Here is a 27,145-nt window from a genome sequence, read left to right as displayed (position 1 = left end):
TTAATTCTACTCCCTTTTGTAATAAGAATATGCATTTTAACATGAACCAAAACATTACTGAGTGTGCATATTTGAAAAATCAAATTGTCAAACTATTTACATGTTAAATAAATGATTAAAATATCTAGTTATGCTTCCCATATTCACAGAATAAAAATACAGCCATCAGTTGAAAATTATTGTACTTTCAAAGAGTTTTCCTTTTTCTATGTCAGTATCATATATTTGTATATATTAATAAAATGAAGCTTTACACATTTATTTCATGAAAGACAATGAATAAAACATCGTCTTATTTTTATCAATTTTTTCTTAATTCTATGAGAACAAAGCATATATTGCAGTACCTTTGGATACTGTTTGACAGGAATCAATACCCTTTCTGAGAGCTTTATGTTTTTGTTGCTGATGACATCAAGATATTTCTTTTCTTCATCTTCCTTTTTTCCATCAGAACCTTGAAATTTTTCAATTTCTGAAAAAAATTCACAAGAAAAACATTAAATAAAATGAGAAGTCATCATAAATACACTGACTATTCTTATCACTCCCCTTCTTAAATAAGATTTTGAAGAACCTTGATAAAAGAACTGAAAGCTATGCTACTGTACTGTCTGTACAATGATCTATATCAACTAAAACCAAAAAGCAATGACTGAAGATACGACTGTCTTCTGTGAAACAAAGGATGCATTTAATTAACTTTTAACATCTTCAAACAAAATTTGAGAAAGAATATTCCCTTTCATTGTTTAAAATATCTAAGCAAACATAAATTTCCTAGGAGCAATGAATAGAACAAATATATTTTAAGGTTAAATGTTTTGTTTTTAGTCAGAATTGTTCCTAAGGAAAAATAATTGAAAATAGAAATCATCCATTATCTAAAACAGGGTAGTAGAGATAAACAGTATGTTATTTTATATTCCAACAAACTTAAATCCAATTAAAAAGGGGGGTCACAGAAAAGTCACATAAAGAATTAAATCTGTAAATGCTATCATTCATATTCATCAACATGAAATTACCTACATAGATGTTTAAGAGGAAATACTAATTTATCCTTATGAGAATCTTCCCAAAATGAATATTATTTATTTATTTATTAATTTTTGTCTGCATTGGGTCTTCATTGTTGTGTGTGGGCTTTCTCTAGTTGTGGCGAATGGGGGCTACTCTTCATTGTGGTGCATGGGCTTCTCTTGTGGTGCGCAGGCTTCTCTTGTTGCGGAGCATGGGCTCTAGGTGCGTGGGCTTCAGTAGTTGTGGCATACAGGCTCAGTAGTTGTGGCTTGCGGGCTCTAGAGCGCAGCCTCAGTAGTTCTGGTGCATGGGCTTAGTTGCTCTGTGGCATGTGGGATCTTCCCAGATGAGGGCTCTAACCCATGTCCCCTGCACTGGCAGGCAGATTCTTAACCATTGCGCCACCAGGGAAGTCCTGAATATTTTTTAAGCAAATGTACACTATTTATCCTTCCTTCCTTTTTAAAATTAATTTATTTGCCACAGATATACAAAGGATCATAAGAGACTACTACAAGCAACTATAGGCTAATAAAATGAACAACCTGGAAGAAATGGACAAATTCTTAGAAAGGTACAATCTCCCAAGACTGAATCCGGAAGAAATAGAAAAAATGAACAAAAATTGAATTCGTGATTTAAAAACTCTCAACAAACAAAAGTCCAGGACCAGATAGCTTCACAGGTGAAGTCTATGAAATATTGAGAGAAGAGCTAACACCCATCCTTCTGAAAGTATTCCAAAAAACTGCAGAGGAAGGAACACACCCAAGCTCCATCGCCTTGGTACCAAAACCAGACAAAGATACCACAAAAAAAGAAAATTATAGGCCAATATTACTGATGAACATGAAAATTCCTCAACAAAATATTAGCAATCTGAATCCAACAAAACATTAAAAGGATCATACACCATGATCAAGTGTGATTTATCCTGGGGATGTGAGAATTTTTCAATATCCACAAATCAATCAGTGTGATACACCACATCAACAAACTGAAGAATAAAAATGATATGATCATTTCAACAGATGCAGACAAGACTTTTGAAAAAATTCAACACCCATTTATGATAAAAACTCTCCAGAAAGTTATACAGGGAACATACCTCAACATAATAAAGGCCATATATGACAAGCCTATAGCTAACATCATACTCAATGGTGAAAAGCTGAAAGCAGTTCTTCTAGGATCAGGAACAAGACAAGGATGTCCACTCTTGTCACTTTTATTCAACATAGTCTTGGAAATCCTAGCCATGGAAATAATAGAAGAAAAAGAAATAAAAAGAATCCAAATTGGAAAAGACGAAGTGAAACTGTCACTGTTTGCAGATGACATGATACTATACATAGAAAATCCTAAAGATGCTTCCAGAAAACTACTAGAACTCATCAATGAATTTGGTAAAGTTGCAGGATACAAAATTAATACACAGAAATCTTTTGCATTTCTATACACTAGCAATGAAAGATCAGAAAGAGAAATTCAAGAAACAATCCCATTTACCATCTAATCAAAAACAAAAAATACCTAGGAACAAACCTACCTAAGGAGACAAAAGACCTGTACTCCAAAAACAGATGCTGATGAAAGAAATAAAAGACGACACAAACAGATGAAAAGGTATACCATGTTCTTGGATTGGAAGAACATGGTATTATTATATTGTCAAAATGACTATAATAGCCAAGGCAATGTACAGATTCAATGCAATCCCTATTGGTTTATCTTTGTCACTCTGTCATAGAAATAAATTAAATTTGTCTGACATTATTTGCTCTCTACAAAACTACCACTTAGGCATTTTTAGACATTTGAAATTTGATCACTTGATGATTAATTCCAACAACTTTTCCATCAAGAAATGGGGCTGGATGAAATACCATTTCCACTGCTTTTTCTGTTAATTTCTATACTTTCCTTTAAAAACTTCTTTTCTTTTTTTTTCTTTTAATTGGGGTATAGTTGCTTGACAATATTTTGTTAGTTTCTGCTGTATAGCGAAGTGAATCAGCTATATGCATACATATATCCCCTCCTTTTTGGATTTCCTTCCCATTTAGGTCACCACAGAACATCGAGTAGAGTTCGATGCTATACAGCATTATTCTCATTAGTTATCTAATTTATACATAGTAGTGTATATATGTCAATCTCAATCCCCCAATGCATCCCATCCCCCTTTCCCCCCTTGGAGTCCATACGTTTGTTCTTTATGTCTGTGTCTCTATTTCTGCTTTGCAAACACGTTCATCTGTGCCATTTTTCTAGATTCCACATATATGCATTAATATACAATATTTGTCTTTTTGTGTCTGACTTACTTCACTCTGTATGACAGTCTCTAGGTCCATCCACATCTCTACAAATGACCCAATTTTCTTCCTTTTAATGGCTGAGTAATTTTCCATTGTATATATGTACCACATCTTCTTTATCCATTCATCTGTGGATGGACATTTAAGTTGCTTCCATGTCCTATTGTAAATAGTGCTGCAATGAACACTGGGGTGCAGGTGTCTTTTTCAATTATAGATTTCTCAGGGTATATGCCCAGTAGTGGGATTGCTGGGTCATGTGGTAGTTCTATTTTTAGTTTTTTAAGGAACCTCCATACTGTTCTCCATATTGGCTATATCAATTTACATTCCCACCAACAGTGCAAGAGGGTTCCCTTTTCTCCACATCCTCTCCAGTATTTATTATTTGTGGATATTTTGATGATGGCCATTCTGACCAGTGTGAAGCCATTGTAGTTCTGATTTGCATTTCTCTAGTAATTAATGATGTTGAGCATCTTTTCATGTGCCTCTTGGCCATCTTTATGTTTTCCTTAAATTTTTTTATATTTATTTTGCCCTTCTGATAGTTTCAGGGAATTATCTTGTCTTCCCTGATGTATCTATTAATATATGACTAATAGATCAGTCATTGCACTTCTCGACTGTATAGTCACAAAGTGGTATATACCAAACTTGCCTGGTTTTAAAACCATGGAAAATAATGCATTTTGTAAAATTTTAAAGTAATTCTTTTTTTACTTCATAATTAATGCATATTCATTGTGGAATGTTCAGACAATATAGGTATCCATAAAAATGGAAAGGCACTGATTATCATCCAGCAATAACTGATCAGTTTTTTATAGAGATGTTGAGTCATTTTATATAGTTACTTGTTTATACAGTCTCTATTTAAATTTGGCTTCCATATTATTGGAAAAACATAATACACAAAAGAAAGCTTAATTTTGTTAAAAAATGTTAAACTACAAAGATTTTAATATTTTTGTTTTTCTTTCACTGTTTATGTGTTAAGATATAGATAGATAGATATTTAGATAGGTAGATAGATTCAAGGATTTATTTTAGCATTCATTAACTTAGTTTTAGTGGCTATCACCACAGTACACCATAGGATTATGTGGAGATTACAACAGAGTTAAATGTTGGTATGCCTGTATGCACCTTGCACAACTTAACTCATTGGTTTAAGTCAGATGGAAGGTATAGTAAGAAGGTATTCTCTTTATTATGGTAAAAACTACATAACATTATTTATCATTTTAATCATTTTTAAGTGTATAGCTCAGTAGTGATAAGTACATTCACATTATTGTGCAACAGATCTCCATAACTTCTTCATCTTACAAAACTAAAACTCTAGACAATTCATTAAGAAGACATAATAATGATAAATATATATATACCTAAAAAGGAGCACCAAAATATATAAACAATTATTAACAGACATAAAGGAAGAAATTGACAGCAACACAATAATAGTAAGGAAATTTAACACCCCACTTACATCAATGGATAGATCATCCAGACAGAAAGTCAACAAGGAAAGAGTGACCTTAGATGAAACATTAGACCCCATGGATTTGATAGATTTGTACAGCACATTCCATCCAAATACAGCAGAATACACACTCTTGTCAAGGACACATGAAACTTTCTCAAGGATAGACCATATGCTGGGACTCAAAACAAGTCTCAATAAATTAAAGAGGACTGAAATCAGATCAAACTTCTTTTCCAATGAAAATGCTATGAAAGTACAAATCAACTACAAGAAGAAAACTGTAAAAATCACAAATATGTGGAGACTGAACAACATGCTACTGTACAACTACTGGGTCAATGAAGAAATCAAAGGAGAAATTAAAAAGTACCTGGAGACAAATGAAAATGAAAATGTGACATACCAAAAATCTATGAAATACAGAAAAGGTGTACTAAGAGGGAAGTTCACAGCAATACAGACCTACCTCAAAAAACAAGAAAAAGCTCAAATAAACAATCTTTACACTTAAAGGAAATTAAAAAAGGAGAACACATGAAAAGATGCTCAACATCACTAATTATTAGAGAAATGTAAATCAAAACTACAGTGAAGTATCACCTCACACAGGTCAGAATGGCCATCATCAAAAAATCACCATCTGCGTTGACAACCATCCGCATCGACCACCTTTCACCTTTTCAGACATTGAGCCCAAACTACCTTTCTGAGTTCTAAAACTTCTGACTTGACATTTCCACCCTAAAATTTCCAAGACACTTGAAACTCTAACTGAATTCACCTTAACTCTAAAGCCTATTCTTTCTGGTCACCCTAGAACAAGAAGAACACGGATCTTAGCCATTACCCATGAGCTGCTGCCTGGCCCTCCTCACTGTGCAGGCAACAGTCACTAAGTCCCCTTGGTCCCACTGGGGCCCCTCAACCCCAGCCTCCACTCAGGGGCTCTCCACTACTCCAGACCCTTTCCATCCACTTCCACCTGTGGCAGCAGACTTTAAACTAGTTTCCTTGAAGACCATGCATGACTTATCTTTCACATCCCAGCTAGCTTTTTAAAACACAGATCTGAGCCTTACACATTCCCCTTTTGTATAGCAGTATGGTATTTTTGTCGTGTTTATTCCCTGGCTCTACTGAGCATTCAGATTTTCTTTGTTGGTTGAATGAGTGTCACTGCACTGACAAGTACCTGCTTCTTGCTGCCTGAAGGTTAAATTCTTAATTTTTTTCCTGTCACTAGTAATCAATCAGCCATTCCTTTCTCATCTCTGGCCACAGTCTAGTGTTGTCTCACAGCATTCCGTCCTTGCTCAGACCCTAAGCAGACTGCATGCTTCCAAAGTCCTTAGTTTGCCACTCCTGATCCCTCCTGTGTCCTCTGATCGGTGGAGGGCTACTCTCCTGTTTTTAAAAGCTTGAACACTCATCTTGCACGACTATCCCATCCTGGGTCTCCCTTAACACTTTGTACTTTTTAAATACAGCACTTTTAATCACTTTGTACTGTTCTATTTACAACTGTTTACCACCATTAAACTGTGACCTCCTTGAGGCCAGGGACCATATCACATTTATTATTTTTTTTTATTCCCAGCACCCATTACAATAAATGATCAACTATAAACTCAAAATCGAACTACTCATCAGACTGTCCAAATAAGTTTTTCTAGAAAAAATGTCTCTTGGTATTTAAGTCAAAAACTTCATACAATATATGTGACTGTCAATAAAATGATTTTTAGATCATTGCTTACATGGGAAAACTCTTATTTATTTCCACAAAACACAACATTTAAAAATTCATATTTATTCCCACAAAATGCAATACAATAATTTTTAAAATCTGGAGTGGTTTTAATCTCATGTTTGAATGTACATGTTTGAAAGCCTAAGGGAAAAGGGACTGACATCTAAAAGAGGGGATGAGCATTCAAAACAACTACTTTTTACACCCTTATTGTTTAGTAAACATTAGGCGATATTTTAAGCATTTTACAACCAAACATGATCTCATTACTATATGTTGCTGTTTAGCTATAATTTTGGTTGTAGTTTAGAAAGTTGGCTGAAACTTTTGAGTTGACATGTAATGCATATAATTTTTCATATAAAATATTGAAAAATAAGCTCTCAAGATGGTCTTTTTTACTCAATATATTTGATTTTTTTCCAGTGAATTACTAATGTTACGTGGGAGCAGTCTGAAGTCATTAATAATTTACTTCTGATTTTCTCATATTCATATTCAACTATATTTCTAAAGCATGAGTAGAACGTATGTCCTATGTTTGTGGGAAAAAATGAGAGACTTTACTCTTGCCAAAGGTATCTTGGGATATACCATCTTAATAAAAAGAAAACAACACATTTAAAATCAGCTGCTCAAGCTGCACTGTTTGGTTCAAATTAAAATACTTTTTCTGAGCCTACTTTTACTGTGATAATTATCTAAATCAGAATATATTCACCATTTTGACTACTTTTACAGAAATACTACACCCAGGTGTGCTTAAATTGGTTTTCATTTATTTTCAAGATGTTTAAAAGCCTAATTACATCAGGCACTCCTTGTGTTTAATTTTCCTGAATTGAATAAACGTGGGCTATTATTCACTGGAGTTAAAAATTCCTAACATGTCAACAGAAAAAAGCATTTAAATAGAACTGAGTATGACCTGCTTCACATTCATCTGCTCCAGGGCACAGTTTCTTCATCCAATACTTTCATCACTTAGCAAATGTTACAGAGAGTGTCTTACTGTGTGTAAGTCACTGGGAGGGAGAAGAAGTAACACTCTGTGCTCAAGTGCTAACTATCCAGTGGCTTATGATTCCAAGTATCACAGTGAATAGTTTATTTTATTGTTGTTCATACCATTCCTAATGTCTTACCTATATATTTCAATAAGCCATACTTATGTAAACCAAATTCAGAAGTTTATTAAATACATTTGCAGTATCTATGAATGGCACAAATAATAAACTGGGAACTGATCTTCCTTAGGAGCATTGATCTTGCTGAATAATATATGCAAATGGTACCCAATTATGACACTGGTATATAGAAGAAATTCCGAGATTCCATATATGCATATATATACATATATATATATATGTTGGATTGTTTTGAAATGAGCTAGGATATAATTTATGGGCTTGGTGTTTGTAGTGATTTCCAATCTTTAGAAAAAATTTACCAAACTTTTCCCTTTACCTCAGTCATCTTTACCCAACTAATTAAGAGGGAAACTCCTATAATGAATCAAGGGCAAATAATCAAGGGCTATATTAGAAAATAAAATTTCTACAGTAGTTAAAGATGATGTTTTTTTTTAGCTTCTTGGATCCATTCTACTTTCCATTTGTTCTTCCTATTCCTCTTTTTAGTTATCCTCATGCAGCTCTGATAAAACAGACTGGCCATATCTTATGAAGGGCCTCTGATCACCATGGCGTGGTGCTGAACAAATTCACACAAAGACCTGTCTCTGGCTGCTCTTCTTTAGATGCAGTGAGAAAAGTTTTATTCTTTGAGTCTGCCTTCCTCTGCCTCTCCTCGCCAATAAAGCAGTAAATCCTTGAGGAATGAAACCATCCCTGGACCTAAGAGAAAGGGGCCAGTGTCTGGTTGCTACTCAGCCTGAATTTCATCTCAAGGTAGGTTTGATTCCATAGGTCTCACAAACGGCATAGCTTGTCATGATAAACTATAGAATTCTATCTCTATGGACTTGCCTCTTCTGAACTTTCCACACAAATGGAATCACACACCATGTGGCCTGTTGTGCCTCACTTGTTTCACTTAGCATATCGTTCTTGAGGTTCATTCATGTTGTAGCATGTATCGGTACTTCATTCCTTTTTACAGCCAAATAATATTCTACTGTATGTATACATCTTACTTTTTTTACCCCATTCATCAGCTGATGGGAATTTAGGTTGTTTCTACATTTTTGATAAAATACCTAGTGTTGTTTTGAGCATTTGTGTACCAGTTTTTGTGTGGATATTTGTTTTTAGTTCTCTTGAATAGATTCCTAGGGGTGGAATTAACTCAGTCATACAGTTTCTATATGCTTAACATTCTGAACAATCGCCAAACTGCTCTCCAAAGTTACTGAATCATATTAACATCCAACACTTGTTATTGTCTATCTTATTTTAGCCATCTTAGTGTGTATGAAGTTGTATCTCATTCGGATTTTGATTTGCACTTTTAATAACTAACTATGTTGACATCTTTTAATGTGATTACTGGTAATTTGCATATATTCTATGGAGAAATGTGCACTCTAATCCATTGCCTATTTTTAATTAAATTAATAGTCTTTTCATATTGAGTTGTAAGATTTCCTTACATTCTTGGATACAAGTCCCTTATCACACAGTAATTTGCAAATATTTTCTCCTATTCTGTGTTTTCTTTTCACTTCCTTGATGGTATCATTTGTACCACAGAAGTTTTGATTTTTATGTAGTACAATTTTTCTCTTTTTTTGTCACCTAACTTTTATGTCATATCTAAGAAACGATTGCCTAACTCATGGTCAAAAAGATTTATTCCCATAGAATTTTATAATTTCAGTTCTTACATTTAGGTCTCTGATCTATGTTGAATTAATTTTCTGTATATGTTGTGAGGTAGGGGTCCAACTTCATTTTGCTGCATGTAGATATCCACTTGCCCCACCACCATTTATCAAAAGGACTATTGTTCCACACTGAATGTTCTTGGCACCCTTCTTAAGAATCTATAGTGTGAAGATCTATTTCTGCATTTTCAAATCTATTCTATTATCTGTCTATCCTTATGTCAATACCACATTGTCAATACTACGCTGTCTTGATTACGTCAGTTTGTAGTAAATTTTGAAATCAGGAAGTATGAGTTTTCCAAATTTGTACATCTTTTTCATGACTGTTTTGACTATTTAGGTCTCTTGGATTCCCATATGAATTTTTGGATTAGTTTGCCAGTGTATGAAAGAAAGCAGCTGGAATTTTGATAAGAATTGCAAAGAATTTGTATGTCAATCAAGGAATTTTGTCATCTTAATAATATTTAGTCTTTCAAATCATAGACATGGGATGCATTTCCCTCTGTTTAGGTCTCCTTTAATGTCTTTCAAGAACGCTTTGTAATTTCATACATTCCTTAGACTTCTTTTGTCAAGCTCAATCCTAAATAATTTATTCTTTTTGATGCTACTGTAAATGGATTTATTTTCTTAATTTCATTTTGGATCATTCATCTCTGACACAGAAATACAATTTATTTGTGTATAATCTTGTGTCCTGTAACCTTGCTGTATTTTTTTTATTAGTTCTAATATTTTCGTGTAGATGCCTCAGGATTTTCTACATCAATTACATTTTGATATTTACATTCTCTTAACAATCTTTGTTTCCCACCACACATTCTTTAGAAGAGAGTATCACTACATTATTCTTCCAAATCAGTAACGTTTTTAATAAAATAAATTTAAGAAAGAAGACTGAATCAGAAATTTCTTAGTCACCAAACAAAAGTTCTCCCCTAGAAAAATAAATACATTTTGTTATAGAGCACAGATTATATTTTTATCCTAGTAAAATTGAAATTATTATTGTGAAACAATGACAGCACTCTGAAAATCTTTTCTGAGCTAAAGAAAGAAAAAAATGCCCTTGGGCAATGGATATTCAATAAATCTTCACTGAATGAATATAAAAATGAATGGCATGTATAAAAATATATAAAGTGTGCACAGTCCAACTAAGAAAAATCCATGAATTCTCATCCCCAGAGGAAAGTCTTAGTACAGAAAAGGGTGCCTGAGCACTGATTCCCTGGTTTAGGCTGGACAGTACAGCCACTTAGCTCTATTGCATATGAACAAATTGGGGGGGAAAAGAACAGGACTGAACATTAGAAACTATTTTTAATTTAAATTAATGAAATAATTGGGAACAATGCTTTGCATGTTGTTAAGCTGACTGTGTCTAAAAATATTACAACAGAGATCGAATAAGCATCTGTCATGGATTCTACAAAGTGATCTTCCATTCTAGGTAGGGGAGTGGACCAAGTGACCTCAAAGCTCCATGTAGGATCTATAATTATATAAATAAAAAGAACTCAAGTCTTTAATGAAAAGTGAATATTGTTTTCATAAAATGAAATTTGGAACGTCTGTCTAGACCAACCCTTACCATTTGCAGGGCCTGTAGTAATTGTGCAAATAGGAGCCCTTATACCATAAGGCTAAATATTTAAAAGTTATAAACCAAGTTAACAAAGAGTTAAATAAAACAAGTTCTATTCTTCTACAATGACAAATAGCCTTCCAACTTAATATTGGTATTAGTATTCATTAGTTCCTAATCAGTAGACTTACACTTAGGTGAAAGACCTGCTGGAATTTAGATGCCTCAGACTCCTTCAAGTTCTGTGCGAGAACAGATGGCATGGGAAGAGCCAGGTTACTCTCTGCTCTATCCAGTACCACAAGGTGAAGCCCACATCTGTGTGGACATCCATCCCACACGACCAAATTGCACAGAGCCATATCTTAGAATTCCTTAGGTCTGGGGTGGGCACATCTGTGGTATAGTCTGTCCTTAGAAAGATGGACACTCAGCCCACACCACCAAGCTCCACCATACATCCCCTGCACACACTCTTTAGGCTCGGGGTATGCACCCTGTGGCGTGGTCTGTCTATGGGAAGAGAGACACCCAGCCCACACTACCAAGCTCCAGCCATACATCCCCTGAATGTAGCCATTCCTTGGAAACCTAGATTTTCATACACTAGCAATGAGGTCTGCCTTCAGGAAGATAGTCCCAAGAAATATATTTAAATAGGCCCTAGAAGTGGGTATGGGGTCAAATGGGCAGGGATTTGGGTGTTTCAGGTGTGTCTAGAATATGTTCTAGAAAATGGGGGTGGGGGTGTCAACTCTACATGGGCACAACAATTTGGTCCTATGAGGCTCCTTGCCACAGGGGGAGGTACAGCCAGAGGAGAACCACAGGGGGCTTCCACAGAGCAAAGCACTCAGAGCAGGGCCCCTCTGGCCCAGGGTTAATTAAGATGGAACCATGTTGGTCATTCTATAATCTACTTTGTCCTCTTGCATTTTACCAAGCAGGATAAAAATCACAATGACAAAAGAATTTGTACAATAATTAGAGCAACTACTTAAGCTTTTAATCTTATGAGAAAAATTCAAAACAAAGATTCAGAACATGAACATTTCAATCAAAAATAAGGTATTAGATGATAATAAATGAATTTGTCATATACAGGTAATTTCAAGGTCCCTTGGATATGTAAGCTAAATTAACAGTCTTATGTTTTCCCTAAAATGCCATCACAATCTGAGGCAAATGTGATAAAGATATACACCATAATATCAAGTTACAACTTATATACTCTATTGTGAACATAGATCAAACAGTATTTCTAAAAACCTGTATTTTCCTGTGGTACAATCAAATCAGCATGAATTCTAACTGGTATCATACACAATACATGTCCAATCATTTACAGGAACTGTTCCTTAATATTACTCTGAGAACACTGCTTCTAAGAAAATGGGTCCAGAAGGAGTTTACTATTCTAGTAAGACATGTATAGCCAATTCGACTATTTATCACACTAAGCATTAAAAATGAGCTTTCTTGAGCCCCATCTTTCAGACTAATAAACATGAAAGCAGGGCAGAAATAGAGACACAGATGTAGTGAACATACATATGGACACCAAGGGGGGAAAGTAGCGGGGTGGTGGTGGTGGTGTGATGAATTGGGAGATTGGGATTGACATATATACACTAATATGTATAAAATGGATAACTAATAAGAACCTGCTGTATAAAAAATAAATAAAATAAAATTCAAAAAAAAAAAAAGAAAGAAAAGAAAGCTCTCTAGTGTGTCTAGTAAGGACAAAGTACATGAATTTATAAATACAGATTTTAGAGTAGAGATAAAACTTCTAAAGCTTATATAAACAGATGAAAGAAGTTTATATAAAAATAGAACAGAAAAGGTATAATTAAAATGTGGCAGATGTGGCAGACTGTTGAAAGACATTTTGAAAGTTGTAAGAAAGGGTTGTGAATGTTAAGATGCTTAGAACAAAAGTGTGCAGTTCATATTAAAATGTCCAAGATACTTTAAGACATCACATAAATGGTATCTAGCTAGTATAAATAATAGAACACAATGAACTACACGTAGAAAAATTCATGCCTTTAACAAAACTGAATTAATTTTTGAATCAAACTTTCACTTTTGCTTTGGACAAATGGATTAGAAGAATAAAACATTTTATCCTATAACCTTAAAACACTAGTTACTATCATAAAGTCATTTGTGCTTTAACGCCTTAAGCTAGTGGAGAGAAGACTATTTCTATAAAAGACAGCCAATGTTCAGCAATATCAATGTTCACACATTTCAAAGTTATGCACTTTCATAAAATTAAAGACATAAATGTTTCAAGGATGTGTAATCTATCTTCTTGATTTTAGAAATATTTTTTCTTATAGATATCCAAGAAGTCATCTTTAAATAACCCTTTGGGTCAAAAACTCTACATAGTTACTTAAAGGCACATGCAATAAGTATTTGTTATTTAAGATGTATATTCCAGCAATATGTGAAAGTAACTTTACTTAAAAATAAATCCATACTAAGTAGTATAGGGCTTGTGTTTATTCCAATTATACACTTCACACTAGTACATGCATTTGATTATAGCTGGAAATACTATTATAATACAGTTACACCATTTCCCAAATATCAGTGAATAAGAATTTTGCCTTTAAATTTTCAGAAACTGTGTTCTTCAGATTCTCATACCAACTTTGACTAATAATTGACCACTCAATTCAACTTCATAATCTGTGGGTACCTCAAAAGCATAGAAATGTGGCAACTCCCCTGATCTTTTATCTCTTTATCCCTTTATATGAAAGACATTACTCAGTCTTTCCAGTGTCCTTTCAAAATATTTTCAGGATACAAATATACATGCAAGTATATTCAAGTATGATATATCCATATTCAAGTATGAGATAAGAAGCGTTATGCTACATAATACAATCACAGATACATAGAAATAGATATACGATTGATACACAGACACATAATAGAGAGAGATGGATGGATGGATGGATGGACAGATGGCATTGTTTCCCTACTGAATTCCTGTCCTCACTTCATATGTAGACACACTGCTGTTGGTCTGTCTTCTCCACATCCAGACATGCAAGGCAGTGTGTTGGCATATGCACCACTTAACAAGTCAAGGCTATAAACTTCCACCTAATGATATTTAACTATGTATCCACCTACCCACACATACATAAAACATCTATACTATATATGTAATAAATATGTTATCAGTAGAAAAAGAATAACATACAAGTAAGCAAAGCAGAATGGAAAAAGATTAAATAATCCCACAGTTGCTACAGTCAAACTTTTATCTATGCATCCACATTTCAAACAAGATTTTGTATATTCAACAAACATTGATTATCTATTATGTGACAGACGTTGTTCAAGGTGATTGGGACATATCAGTGAATAAAAACAAATTAAAGGACTCTGTAAGCCATACTATAAATTTAGACTATCTAAATTTATATATATATATATACATATATATATATAAACACATTAATAACAAAAATTTAATTATTTTAAATGGCTAAACATAATGCCATCTCTATAGTCTGAGGAGCATTCCGTGCAAAGATTATTGTAAAAGATACTGGAGTTTCGACAGGAGGAAGTAGAAAAGGCAAAAAGTGTTTTCAACATCTCTCTCAGGGTAGGAAGAGCAAAAAGTGTTTTCAACATCTCTTACCCCTGCCACTCTCCTTTCCTGATATGTGAGAAAAAGTTAAAAGGGAAGATTTGAAGACAAGAATCAAAGACAGAGTAAGACAGAGGCAGATCATGTATTTTGTGAAAGTGGATGAGCTTCATTTTCGGTGATTTACAGAGCATTCCTCAAAGTATGGTATATGGTCCTACACACCCCATATGTACATGTAATGCATGTACATATACACACATTCACACACTCACTAACTACCACTGTACCATCAGATATTGAGAATACTACACAAAGTGCTATTTAGAGCTAATATCTCATAAGCAAGAAATACTGAAAATAGTTTGGCTTTTATTTATCTGTTAAGAAAAATTATTATCAAAGAACCTCAGACCACCCACTTTATTGGGTGGAACAGTAGAAAATAGAGATGATATTCCTAATAATTCTCTGGTTAAATAATAAATTCCTGATAAACACTTAACAGGTGCTAGTCACTATAGAAAACTTAAAGCATATTATTTTAGTATTCTTAAAATCATCAGCGAATAGATTATCTCTTTTCTAGAAATGTTATATTTCTTCACATGCTTCCAATTAAGAAATATTCACAAGACAAATTACTTTATCAGAGAAACATGAACAGGCATGGTTAACTTAACACTGATCCACAAACAACAACATAATCACCGATTTGTTTCAATGATTTTAAAGATGAGGTTAAGAAACTCTGCCAGAATTAGTCTCTCAAATAAAGACAGAGGAGAAAGTCAGGAACAGGTACAGGTCACAAAGCCACTGAACTTTTCTTAACAATACTCTAAAGCAGGGGTCCCCCGAACCCCAGTCCGCAGACTGGTACCAGTCCTCGGTCTGTTAGGAACCAGGCCACACAGCACGAGGTGAGCGGTGGGAGAGCAAGCAAAGCTTCATCTCCCACTCCCCATCACTTGCATTACCGCCCAAACCATTCACCCACCTCCCCGGTCCATGGAAAAATTGTCTTCCATGAAACTGGTCCCTGGTGCCAAAAAAGGTTGGAGACCACTGCTCTCAAGTACTACCAAGTTCCATCTACAATGAATACTCAAAAAGAAAAAAAAAACACTTGCAAATTTCAAACCCAACCTAAATTCTTTCTCTCTTTCTCTAAATACACATATGCACAAACACACACAGTTCTAAAAGATACTCTTCAGTTTAACTCTTATATTGGGGTAACTCCAAAAAACAAACTTATGTCATAAATTAAGCATCTGAATCCTTGTAAACATCAGTTAGTTGTTATCAAAACAGATAATGTGTATTCCTCATCAAATAAAATCATCCCGGAACATTAAATTATTTTAAAAGAAAATACTATATATTGGGTTGGCCAAAAAGTGCCTTCGGTTTTAAAGTAAAAATAAAAGACACATTTTTCATTTTCACCAAGAACTTTATTGAACAGCGTATTCACCCTTTTGTTCCACTAGATTCTGCCATTTTTCAGGCAACTTCATAATGCCATCTTCCCAAAACTTTTTATCTTTTTGAGCAAAGAACTGTTCCAGTTGCCTTTTACAGTCTTCCAGGGAATTGAAATTCTTTCTATTAAGAGAATTTTGTAAAGACCTAAATAAATGGAAATTCGAAGGTGCAGTGTCTGGTGAATACGGCAGATGCATCAGAACTTCCTAGCCAAGCTGTAACAGTTTTTGCTTGGTCATAAAGAAACATGCAGTATTACGTTATTCTGATGGAAGATTATGCATTTTCTGTTGACTAATTCCAGGTGCTTTTCGTCCCGTGCTGCTTTCAGTTGGTCTAACTGGGAGCAGTACTTGTTGGAATTAATTGTTTGGTTTTCCTGAAGGAGCTCATGATAGAGGACTCCCTTCCAACCCCACCATATACACAGCATCACCTTCTTTGGATGAAGACTGGCCTTTGGTGTGGTTGGTGGTGGTTCAGTTCGCTTGCCCCACGATCTCTTCTGTTCCACATTATTGTACAGTATCCACTTTTCATCACCCGTCATAATTTGTTTTAAAAACGGAACGTTTTCATTACATTTAAGTAGAGAATCACATGCAGAAATACGGTCAAGAAGTTTTTTTTCACTTAACTTATGTAGAACCCAAACATCAAAGCGATTCACATAACCAAGCTGGTGCAAATGATTTTCAACGCTTGATTTGTACATTTTGAGTATGTTGGCTATCTCTTGCGTGGTATAACGCTGATTGTTCTCAATTAATGTCTCGATTTGATCACTATCAACTGTGGAGCATCGTTCAGCGAGAAATCTCCAGCACGAAACTTCGCAAACCACTTTTGACATGTTCGATCAGTCACAGCACCTTCTCCATATACTGCACAAACCTTTTTTGCATTTCAGTTGCATTTTTACCTTTCTTGAAATAATAAAGCATAATATGGTGAAAATGTTTTCTTCCATCTTCAACATTAAAATGGCTACACAAAAATTCACCAATTTTGATAAGTCTCTTTTTATATGCTTGCTGATATGACAGCTGTCACGTACACTCTAACAAAATTGTTTTGAATGAAGTTAAAAACAACTAAGTGCTACAAGAGCCATCTTATGGGGAAAAAACGAACAAACTTTTTGGCCAACCCAATATATAAAATTATCAAGGGAAGAACTAACCCTTGATAGAACAGATTTAATAGAATCATACAGAAAAAAGAAGCCAGATTGTAGTCATAATATTTCAGAGATGAAACGAGACTGGGAAATAATATCCTTTTTGTAATAGAAAATAAATGCCTTAAACTTCTTATTCTACTGCATGTGTGTTTGTTTTCATAAATAGGTTTTAGGCCAAGAGACACGAGTAATGATGAAACACTTTGGTATTTAATATAAGAATAAAATGTATTTAGAAAATAAGTATCAACTGTGAGATTCTGTCCACAGCAAACTGGACAGCCTTGCCTTCTATCCCTTGCAGATCTTTCTCTCTGAAAGCTCAAATTCTGTTTTTTGCCTTTTGATGTTTCACTTGTTTACTTTGAGATTTGATTTATACTGCAGAAAATGCATCCATGGCAAAATTTCCTTGTGCAAAAAATACTACTGTTGGACTGTTGATATGCTTTATTTTTTTAACTCCACTATATACATTTTATACCATTCCGCCACATGCAGAAAAGGATTATATATCACATTAGAAGCATCACTCATGATTGTAGAAATGCAGGTATGAAATTTTAATATATTATGGGATCTTTTCATACCAAATAGGATTGTGACCTCCAGCAACATCTGCCCAACAACGGTTCCACAAACAACTGTGCCTTATTATTTGAAATTAACATCCCTTGCCGTGACTATTTCCAATTTCATTCTGGCACTCTAGAAAGCTGTAATAATATGACATTTCAGAGAATAAAACTTTCTGAAAATGGTAACTTTGGTAAATTATAAACCCATACAAATGTTGACTGGTGGTAACGGTTGGGTAAGGTCATACAGAACAGTCCTCCCTCAGGTAACAAAAAATTAACCCTGAGCATAACAAAGAGAAGCAGCTAACTGAAGGCACTGAAGAAGGACCAGAAGCACGCCTGGAAATGGTGACATCATTTTCACTCACATCCCTTTAACCAGAATTCATTCACAGGACTGCAGCTTATCTGAAAGGGAGATGCAGAAAGGTAGTTTTCTCTTTTTGTCTGAGTGCCCAGAAAGAGAAAACTGGCTGAGCAGCAAGTCTCTGCCACTCTCAGATTTCACCCACAGCAGCAAAATTTAGCTGGACAATAGGTACTGGTCACATATACTTTCCTCCCACCCCTCACAAATCACAATAATCAATTTCCACTTATTTTCATTCAGTTCCATTTCTTCCAAACTTGAAGGGCTTAAAGCTTTCATCACTTTCATCAACAACCCCCCAAATACTATTTTACCTTTAAATACCAAAAACCTTCAGAAAAGCTGACTTTCAAGTACTAGGATCACTGTACATAAAAACATCTACACTGCTACATAAAATATTCAATGACAATTTGGAATCATTCAACAAAAGGTTGAACAATGTGATCAAGAATAAAGTTGAGTGATACTTTTAAATAAAACTATTGACACAATGATTTATTCTGTGGACCTTTAAAATCCCTCAACATATCTAATCTGTTTTATCATAAAACTTAAAATTCTTATGAAATACACAGAAATGTTTGTATGTAATAAAAGCAGTAGATCATTTAAAGGTTAGGAAATGAAAAGGGCTGAAAACACACCATAAGCATTTAAAATATATTTACTCAAAAGGTCTCTGGGAGACTGAAGTTCCGTAAATTACTATAATGATGCAGTGCGATGATGGTGGTCTTGGGAAGCAAAGCAAAAGTAACATAGCTAAGGCTTGATCTACTTTCTTCCAAGAATTTGAACATATTTCTTTTTCTTCCTTCTTTCCTTTTTCTTATTCAGCACTTGCACTTTTTCTCCCAGTGGTAGAAGAGGAGGTTTCAAGCAGAACAAAGCATATCTGAGTAGACTTAAAGCCTGGATCCCTAAGCCTTGGCCGGATATAAGAAGCCTGAAGTCTGCACCTGGACACATTTGTCCAGACAGCTTTAGTTTTTAGTCCCTGGAGAGCCAAGTGCTATTATTAAAATCAGGGACCTAAAACCTGTGACAGTGGTTATAGGGGCTGAAATCAAGAGTAGGTGGACTAACAGACTATGGAAACTATATGTCCTGAAGGTCTTCATATCTTCTCAAAAAGAGATCATCTGATTTAAAAAAAATAAGGTGTCAAAGAACAAAATTTAAGACTATGTTCTTGTTATCTTCAACATCTCTCCTACACTGTTATTTATTCTGAACATGTAATCAATTCAAAGAGAATAACACACATACTTAAATAATGCAGAAGAAGAAATGTTTCTATGCCTTTTTCAAAAGAGAGGTGAGACTCTCTCACAAACCTAACATCACATGCTAAATGATAGTGAGATTATTTTTGATCAATCAACCCTATATTCAAAGGAGCAGAAAAAATAAAGCTTAAAAAAATAAAGGAGCCTTTAATAACTGGTTTCTGGTTTTTATATTCTGAGGATTTTTTGAATTTTTGATGTCATGTCACATTATTCTCAATTAATATTTCTGACTTAGAAGTAAAATTTTAATATATTTAAACATTTATCGTGCACTTACTAAATCCCAGATGCTGTGGTAGGCTCTGTGGATACACATATTAACAGTATTCAGTCTTTATTATTGAAGAGCTATTTCCAAACACATAATTGTAATACAATGTGGTAAATGTGATAAGAGGAATTAGTGAAGTACCAAGAGAGCAGAGAACAAAAAATGAGCTAGAGTATTTGGATATAGGCTCATAAGTAAAATGACATTTAAGTTACATTTTCTAGAAGAGTGACCAACTGATGTCTTGATTAGACAGTTTGATTCTAAAAGAATGTGTCATATTGTCCAAAATATGTAACATGGAAATATAACTTGCTTCCCATAATCATAAGGACTTATTTTTTAAAAGCCAAAGGAAAAAAATATAGTAACATAGAAGCATAAAGTATCAAAATATAGAATCTGGAAAGTTTAAGTAAATGAAGTTTTAAAATGTATTACTGATTGGTATTGGGAGAGGGATTCTGCTTTTACAAATAGCAGACTGGATAACTTGAATCAATCCTCCTACCGGATTTAAGACTTACAAAATCTTAAAAGTCTAACGAGAGAGAGAAGAATTTCTAGGCCCACATCCAACAGAAGGGTGAAATCTGAAGCGGTCGGTCTAGGATTTAGGTTTGCTTTGGCCCTTGGGGCATCTGCCAACACAGAAGAGACCACACAGGAACCAGGCTGATTGTCTCTTGAGCTACATGGACAAAATGTGGAATCAGGGTGGGTAAAGGGGAAAAGGAGTAAGGGAACACTCAAAGAATGGGTGGAAGCCAGGACACTAGTCATCTGAGGAGTCCAGAAATACCTCAGGCCCCAAAATATGACTAACATGATTTCTGAATCTCTAGTATCCTGGGCACCTGACAGAGAAAAGGAATATCTTCTTTGGAATAAGACATCATCATCCTAGAAAAATACTGATTTCTTCAAGTAATTTTTAAATAACAACATCCAGCAACAAATAAAATCATGTACACAGATAAAGACAATATGAACAGAACACAAACTACAGAAATAGGCACAGACTCATAAGAAGTACAGCAATGAAAATTATAAGAAATAGACAAATATTCAATATTTATGGAGATGAAATCTGGAACTAAAAAATTCAGACAAGAATTGGTAATATTTAAAAATTTCAAAGAGAATATTCAGAATACAAATATTCAATAATAAAATACAGAAGGAAGCATGAGGGAAAAAAAGAAAAATTATATGAGAGTATAAGAGATATAAAAAGCAGAAGGAAGGGTTTAATATAAATTTAATTGAAGTACCAGTGAGAAAAGAGAAAATGAAGTAAAAGCAAAAAATGAAGAAATAATGGCTAAGAGGTTTCCAAAACAGATGATACACATCAACCCACACATTCAATATTCCTATCAATCCCAAGAAAGATAAATAAAAATAAACTTATATCTGATTATGTCAACATGAAGTAGCAAAATTAAAGATAAAGAGAATATAGTATAAGTAATTAGAGAAAAAAAGATGTACTGGAGGGGAGCATGAGATAAACTGACAGATAAGTTCTCAAAAACAGCAATGCAGGTCAGAGCACAGCTGAATTATGTCTCCAAATATGTGAAGGAAAATAACTAGCAACCTATAATTCTATACCAAATTAAAATATATCTTCCAAAAATGAAGGTAACATAAAGACCAATCAGTCGAAACCAAACTGAGTATTTGCAAACACAAGCGACTGAAATATTGAGTATTCTTCAGAAGAAAAATGACCTCAGGTGAAAGTGCAAACATGAAATGACAAAAGCAGAGCAGCACAAATAGTAGCTACAGGGGGAAATCCAAATGACTCATCATCTTTACAAAATGATAACGAGATATTACTGTGGATTTTATATAAATATAAATAAATATATGTAGACATGAATACACATATATAAACAGGCAATATATACACACACAAACACACACGCACACATCTATATACACTTATTTATATATACACATATGTAAAATACATGTGTGCACACATACATGAATAACTCATACAATAAAAGTGGCATATAAGCTCAGAGGGATAAATGGATTTGAAGTGTTCTAAGAAACTTATGTTCAAGAGAAGAGTGGAATTAGCAATTAACATTAGACTATGCTAATCATCCAACTTTAAAAATTATATATTGCAGTTTCTAGAGCAATGGAAGAAAGAACACCATAAGAATATATAGGTTTCCAACACAGTAAAAAGGGAATAATAAAATAATCAAGGAAAAATAATTTATGAAAAAATATAGTGACTTCAAAGAAGGAAGACATATAGAAAGCATTTAGATTATAATAGATTTCAAAGCAAATATATTGGTGATTACTTTTAATAGAAATGAAATTAAAGCTCCAATTTAAAGAAGAAGATTGTTGGATTAGAAAGAAACACAATTATTTGCTGTTTATAAAAAACACAAATTAAGGAAACAGAACAGTGGAAATAAAGAGATGTATGTATGAAGACATACTACACACACCCTAAAAGAAAAGAAAGCTGGAATAGCCTTGCTAATATCACAAAGGCACATAAGAAAAACTAGATTAAAAGTCATTTCATTGTGATGATAGGCTTAATCAGAAAGATAAAAAGCTCCTAAATTAATAAACACTTAATTGCATGGCCTCAACATAGACAAAGCAAAAACTGATAGTGCTATATATAAGAGAAAACAGAAAAATCCACTATCACAGCTGCAGTTAAACTTGATTCATCTCAATAACTGACAGATCAATAAGAAAAAAAAAAAGAGAATCAGTACTTTGAGCAAAATAGTTACAAACTTAAACTTATGGGCATATAAAACACTAATTTATATTGATGTTGCTAAAAGAATATGCTATTCAACCACACACTAAAAGTTCACAAATTTACAGAATTGACCCTTTACTGGGCTAAAAACTAATTTTTACAAATTTTAACAAATAGAAATAATACAGTTTGCAGTCTATTACTATAATATAATTAAGTTAGAAACAACAAAATAATAAAATAACTAGAAATCCCTGCATATTTGGAAATTAAGAAATATACTTCATAAGCCATTGACTAAAGATTTCACAATGGAGATTAGAAAACATTTTCAACTGAATAATAAAAAATGTAAAATTTGAAACTGTGTGAGAGGTAGTAGAAATGGGTTTGCTTCTCATAACATTAGTACTTTGCAAATATGCATGGCTGTGGTATGCATGCATGTGTGCACATTCTGGTGTGTGTGTGTGTGTGAAAGGTGTAGGTATGCATGTGAATATGACTTTCTAAACATAACTCTTTCATCTGGTATTCACATGAAGAAATGGCTAAATGTTCCCTAATATTGTTAAAAACAGTGTGTAGGACTCACTGAGAGACTGAATATCATTTTTCAACATGGCACCATTCTATGGATTTTAAAAATTATTTTGACATACACAATTTTCTCCTTACATGCTGACATTAGAATTTATCTCTACATAATATTTAATCATGAGTCAGTCCAATCCATCTCTGAGATTACATATGAAGTAAAGAGTGTAGTGTGTAAAGAAAAAAGTTTTTGAAGTGTACAGTGTTTAGGAATGGAATCATGGCTTAAGTTTTTACTGTTAGTGTCTAAAAATCAGCTATGTACCATTTTGTGACATAGTATCTGAGTTATAATGCCAAAGAATGAAATGATAAAATAATTCACTACCCAAATATCAACAGAAGAAAAATTTGCATACTCAAAGATACCCAGGAGGATTAACCAAGATGGCGGAGTAGAAGGACGTGCTCTCACTCCCTCTTGCGAGAGCACCAGAATCACAACTGGCTGCTGGACAATCATCGACAGGAAGACACTGGACTTCACCAAGGAGGATACCCCACATCCAAGGACAGAGGAGAAGCCACAGTGAGATGGTAGGAGGGGCGCAATCAGAGTAAAATCAAATCCCATAACTGCTGGGTGGGTGACTCACAGACTGGCGAGCACTTATACCACAGAAGTCCACCCACTGGAGTGAATGTTCTGAGCCCCACGTCAGGTTTCCGAACCTGGGAGTCCGGCAACGGGAGGAGGAATTCATAGAGAATCAGACGTTGAAGCCTAGTGGGAATTGATTGCAGGACTTCGACAGGACTGGGGGAAACAGAGACCCCACTCTTGGAGGGTGCACACAAAATAGTTTGTGCATCGGGACCCAGGGGAAGGAGCAGTGACCCTGGGGGAGACTGAACCAGACATAACTGCTGGTGTTGGGGGGTCTCCTACAGAGGCGGGGGCTGGCTCTGTTTCACCGTGGGGACAAGGACACTGGCAGTGGAGGTTCTGGGAAGTACTCCTTGGCGTGAGCCCTCCCAGAGTCTGCCATTAGCCCCACCAAAGAGCCCGGGTAGCCTCCAGTGTTGGGTTGCCTCAGGCAAAACAACCAACAGGGAGGGAACCCAGCCCCACCCATCAACAGTCAAGTGGATTAAAGTTTTACGGAGCTCTGACCACCACAGCAACAGTCAGCTCTACCCACCTCCAGAGCCTCCCATCAAGCCTCTTAGATAGCCTCAACCACCAGAGGGCAGACAGCAGAAGCAAGAAAAACTACAGTCCTGCAGCCTGTGGAACAGAAACCACATTTACAGAAAGATAGACAAGATGAAAAGGCAGAGGGCTATATACCAGATGAAGGAACAAGAAAAAACCCCAGAAAAACAACTAAATGAAGTGGAGATAGGCAACCTTCCAGAAAAAGAATTCAGAATAATGATAGTGAAGATGATCCAGGACCTTGGAATAAGAATGGAGGCAAAGATTGAGAAGTTGCAAGAAATGATTAACAAAGACCTAGAAGAATTAAAGAACAAACAAACAGAGTTGACCAATACAATAACTGAAATGAAAACTACGCTAGAAGGAATCAATAGTAGAATAACTGAGGCAGAAGAACGGATAAGTGACCTGGAAGACAGAATGGTGGAATTCACTGCTGCGGAACAGACTAAAGAAAAAAGAATGAAAAGAAATGAAGACAGCCTAAGAGACCTCTGGGACAACATTAAACGCAACAACATTCGCATTATAGGGGTCCCAGAAGGAGAAGAGAGAGAGAAAGGACCAGAGAAAATATTTGAAGAGATTATAGTCGAAAACTTCCCTAACATGGGAAAGGAAATAGCCACCCAAGTCCAGGAAGCGCAGACAGTCCCATACAGGATAAACCCAAGGAGAAGCACGCCAAGACACATAGTAATCAAAGTGGCAAAAATTAAAGACAAAGAAAAATTTTGAAAGCAGCAAGGGAAAAACGACAAATAACATACAAGGGAACTCCCATAAGGTTAACAGCTGATTTCTCAGCAGAAACTCTACAAGCCAGAAGGGAGTGGCATGATATACTTAAAGTGATGAAAGGGAAGAACCTACAACCAAGATTACTCTACCCGGCAAGGATCTCATTTAGATTTGATGGAGAAATCAAAAGCTTTACAGACAAGCAAAAGCTAAGAGAATTCAGCACCACCAAACCAGCTCTACAACAAATGTTAAAGGAACTTCTCTAAATGGGAAACACAAGAGAAGAAAAGGACCTACAAAAACAAACCCAAAACAATTAAGAAAATGGTCATAGGAACATACATATCGATAATTACCTTAAATGTGAATGGATTAAATGCTCCAGCCAAAAGACACAGGCTTGCTGAATGGATACAAAAACAAGACCCATATATATGTTGTCTACAAGAGACCCACTTTAGACCTAGGGACACATACAGACTGAAAGTGAGGGGATGGAAAAAGATATTCCATGCAAATGGAAATCAAAAGAAAGCTGGAGTAGCTATACTCATATCAGATAAAATAGACTTTAAAATAAAGAATGTTACAAGAGACAAGGAAGGACAGTACATAATGATCGAGGGATCAATCCAAGAAGAAGATATAACAATTATAAATATATATGCACCCAACATAGGGGCACCTCAGTACATAAGGCAACTGCTAACAGCTATAAAAGAGGAAATTGACAGTAACACAATAATAGTGGGGGACTTTAACACCTCACTTACACCAATGGACAGATCATTCAAAATGAAAATAAATAAGGAAACAGAAGCTTTAAATGACACAATAGACCAGATAGATTTAATTGGTATTTATAGGACATTTCATCCAAAAACAGCAGATTACACATTCTTCTCAAGTGCGCACAGAACATTCTCCAGGATAGATCACATCTTGGTTCACAAATCAAGCCTCAGTAAATTTAAGAAAACTGAAATCATATCAAGCATCTTTTCTGACCACAACGCTATGAGATTAGAAATGAATTACAGGGGAAAAAACGTAAAAAACACAAACACATGGAAGCTAAACAATACGTTACTAAATAACCAAGAGATCACTGAAGAAATCAAAGAGGAAATCAAAAAATAACTAGAGACAAATGACAATGAAAACACGACAACCCAAAACCTATGGGATGCAGCAAAAGCAGTTCTAAGAGGGAAGTTTATAGCTATACAAGCCTACCTAAAGAAACAAGAAAAATCTCAAGTAAACAATCTAACCTTACACCTAAAGAAACTAGAGAAAGAAGAACAAACAAAACCCAAAGTTAGCAGAAGGAAAGAAATCATAAAGATCAGAGCAGAAATAAATGAAATAGAAACAAAGAAAACAATAGCAAAGATCAATAAAACTAAAAGCTGGTTCTTTGAGAAGATAAACAAAATTGATAAGCCATTAGCCAGACTCATCAAGAAAAAGAGGGAGAGGACTCAAATCAATAAAATCAGAAATGAAAAAGGAGAAGTTATAACAGACAGTGCAGAAATACAAAGCATCCTAAGAGACTACTACAAGCAACTTTATGCCAATAAAATGGACAACCTGGAAGAAATGGACAAATTCTTAGAAAGGTATAACCTTCCAAGACTGAACCAGGAAGAAGCAGAAAATATGAGCAGACCAATCACAAGTAATGAAATTGAAACTGTGATTAAAAATCTTCCAACAAACAAAAGTCCAGGACCAGATGGCTTCACAGGTGAATTCTATCAAACATTTAGAGAAGAGCTAACACCTATCCTTCTCAAACTCTTCCAAAAAATTGCAGAGGAAGGAACACTCCCAAACTCATTCTATGAGGCCACCATCACCCTGATACCAAAACCAGACAAAGACACTACAAAAAAAGAAAGTTACAGACCAATATCACTGATGAATATAGATGCAAAAATCCTAAACAAAATACTAGCAAACAGAATCCAACAACACATTAAAAGGATCATACACCACAATCAAGTGGGATTTATCCCAGGGATGCAAGGATTCTTCAAT

At 34.8% G+C, this 27,145-nt stretch overlaps 1 protein-coding gene across 1 annotated transcript in view; it reads right to left on the bottom strand.

Moving 5' to 3' along the window:
- Positions 1-27,145, bottom strand: part of KHDRBS2 (KH RNA binding domain containing, signal transduction associated 2) — a 713,468-nt gene that overhangs the window by 608,627 nt on the left and 77,696 nt on the right. Inside the window, exon 2 of the mRNA XM_061195202.1 lies at positions 348-475. Coding sequence (XP_061051185.1) covers positions 348-475 — 128 coding nt within the window. The remainder of the gene's footprint in view (positions 1-347; positions 476-27,145) is intronic.

This window comes from Eubalaena glacialis, chromosome 7 (assembly GCF_028564815.1).
Source record: "Eubalaena glacialis isolate mEubGla1 chromosome 7, mEubGla1.1.hap2.+ XY, whole genome shotgun sequence".
NCBI classification, from domain to species: Eukaryota; Metazoa; Chordata; class Mammalia; order Artiodactyla; family Balaenidae; genus Eubalaena; species Eubalaena glacialis.
Note: the sequence above shows the minus strand (reverse complement) of the source record. Positions and strands in the feature narration are given on the sequence as shown.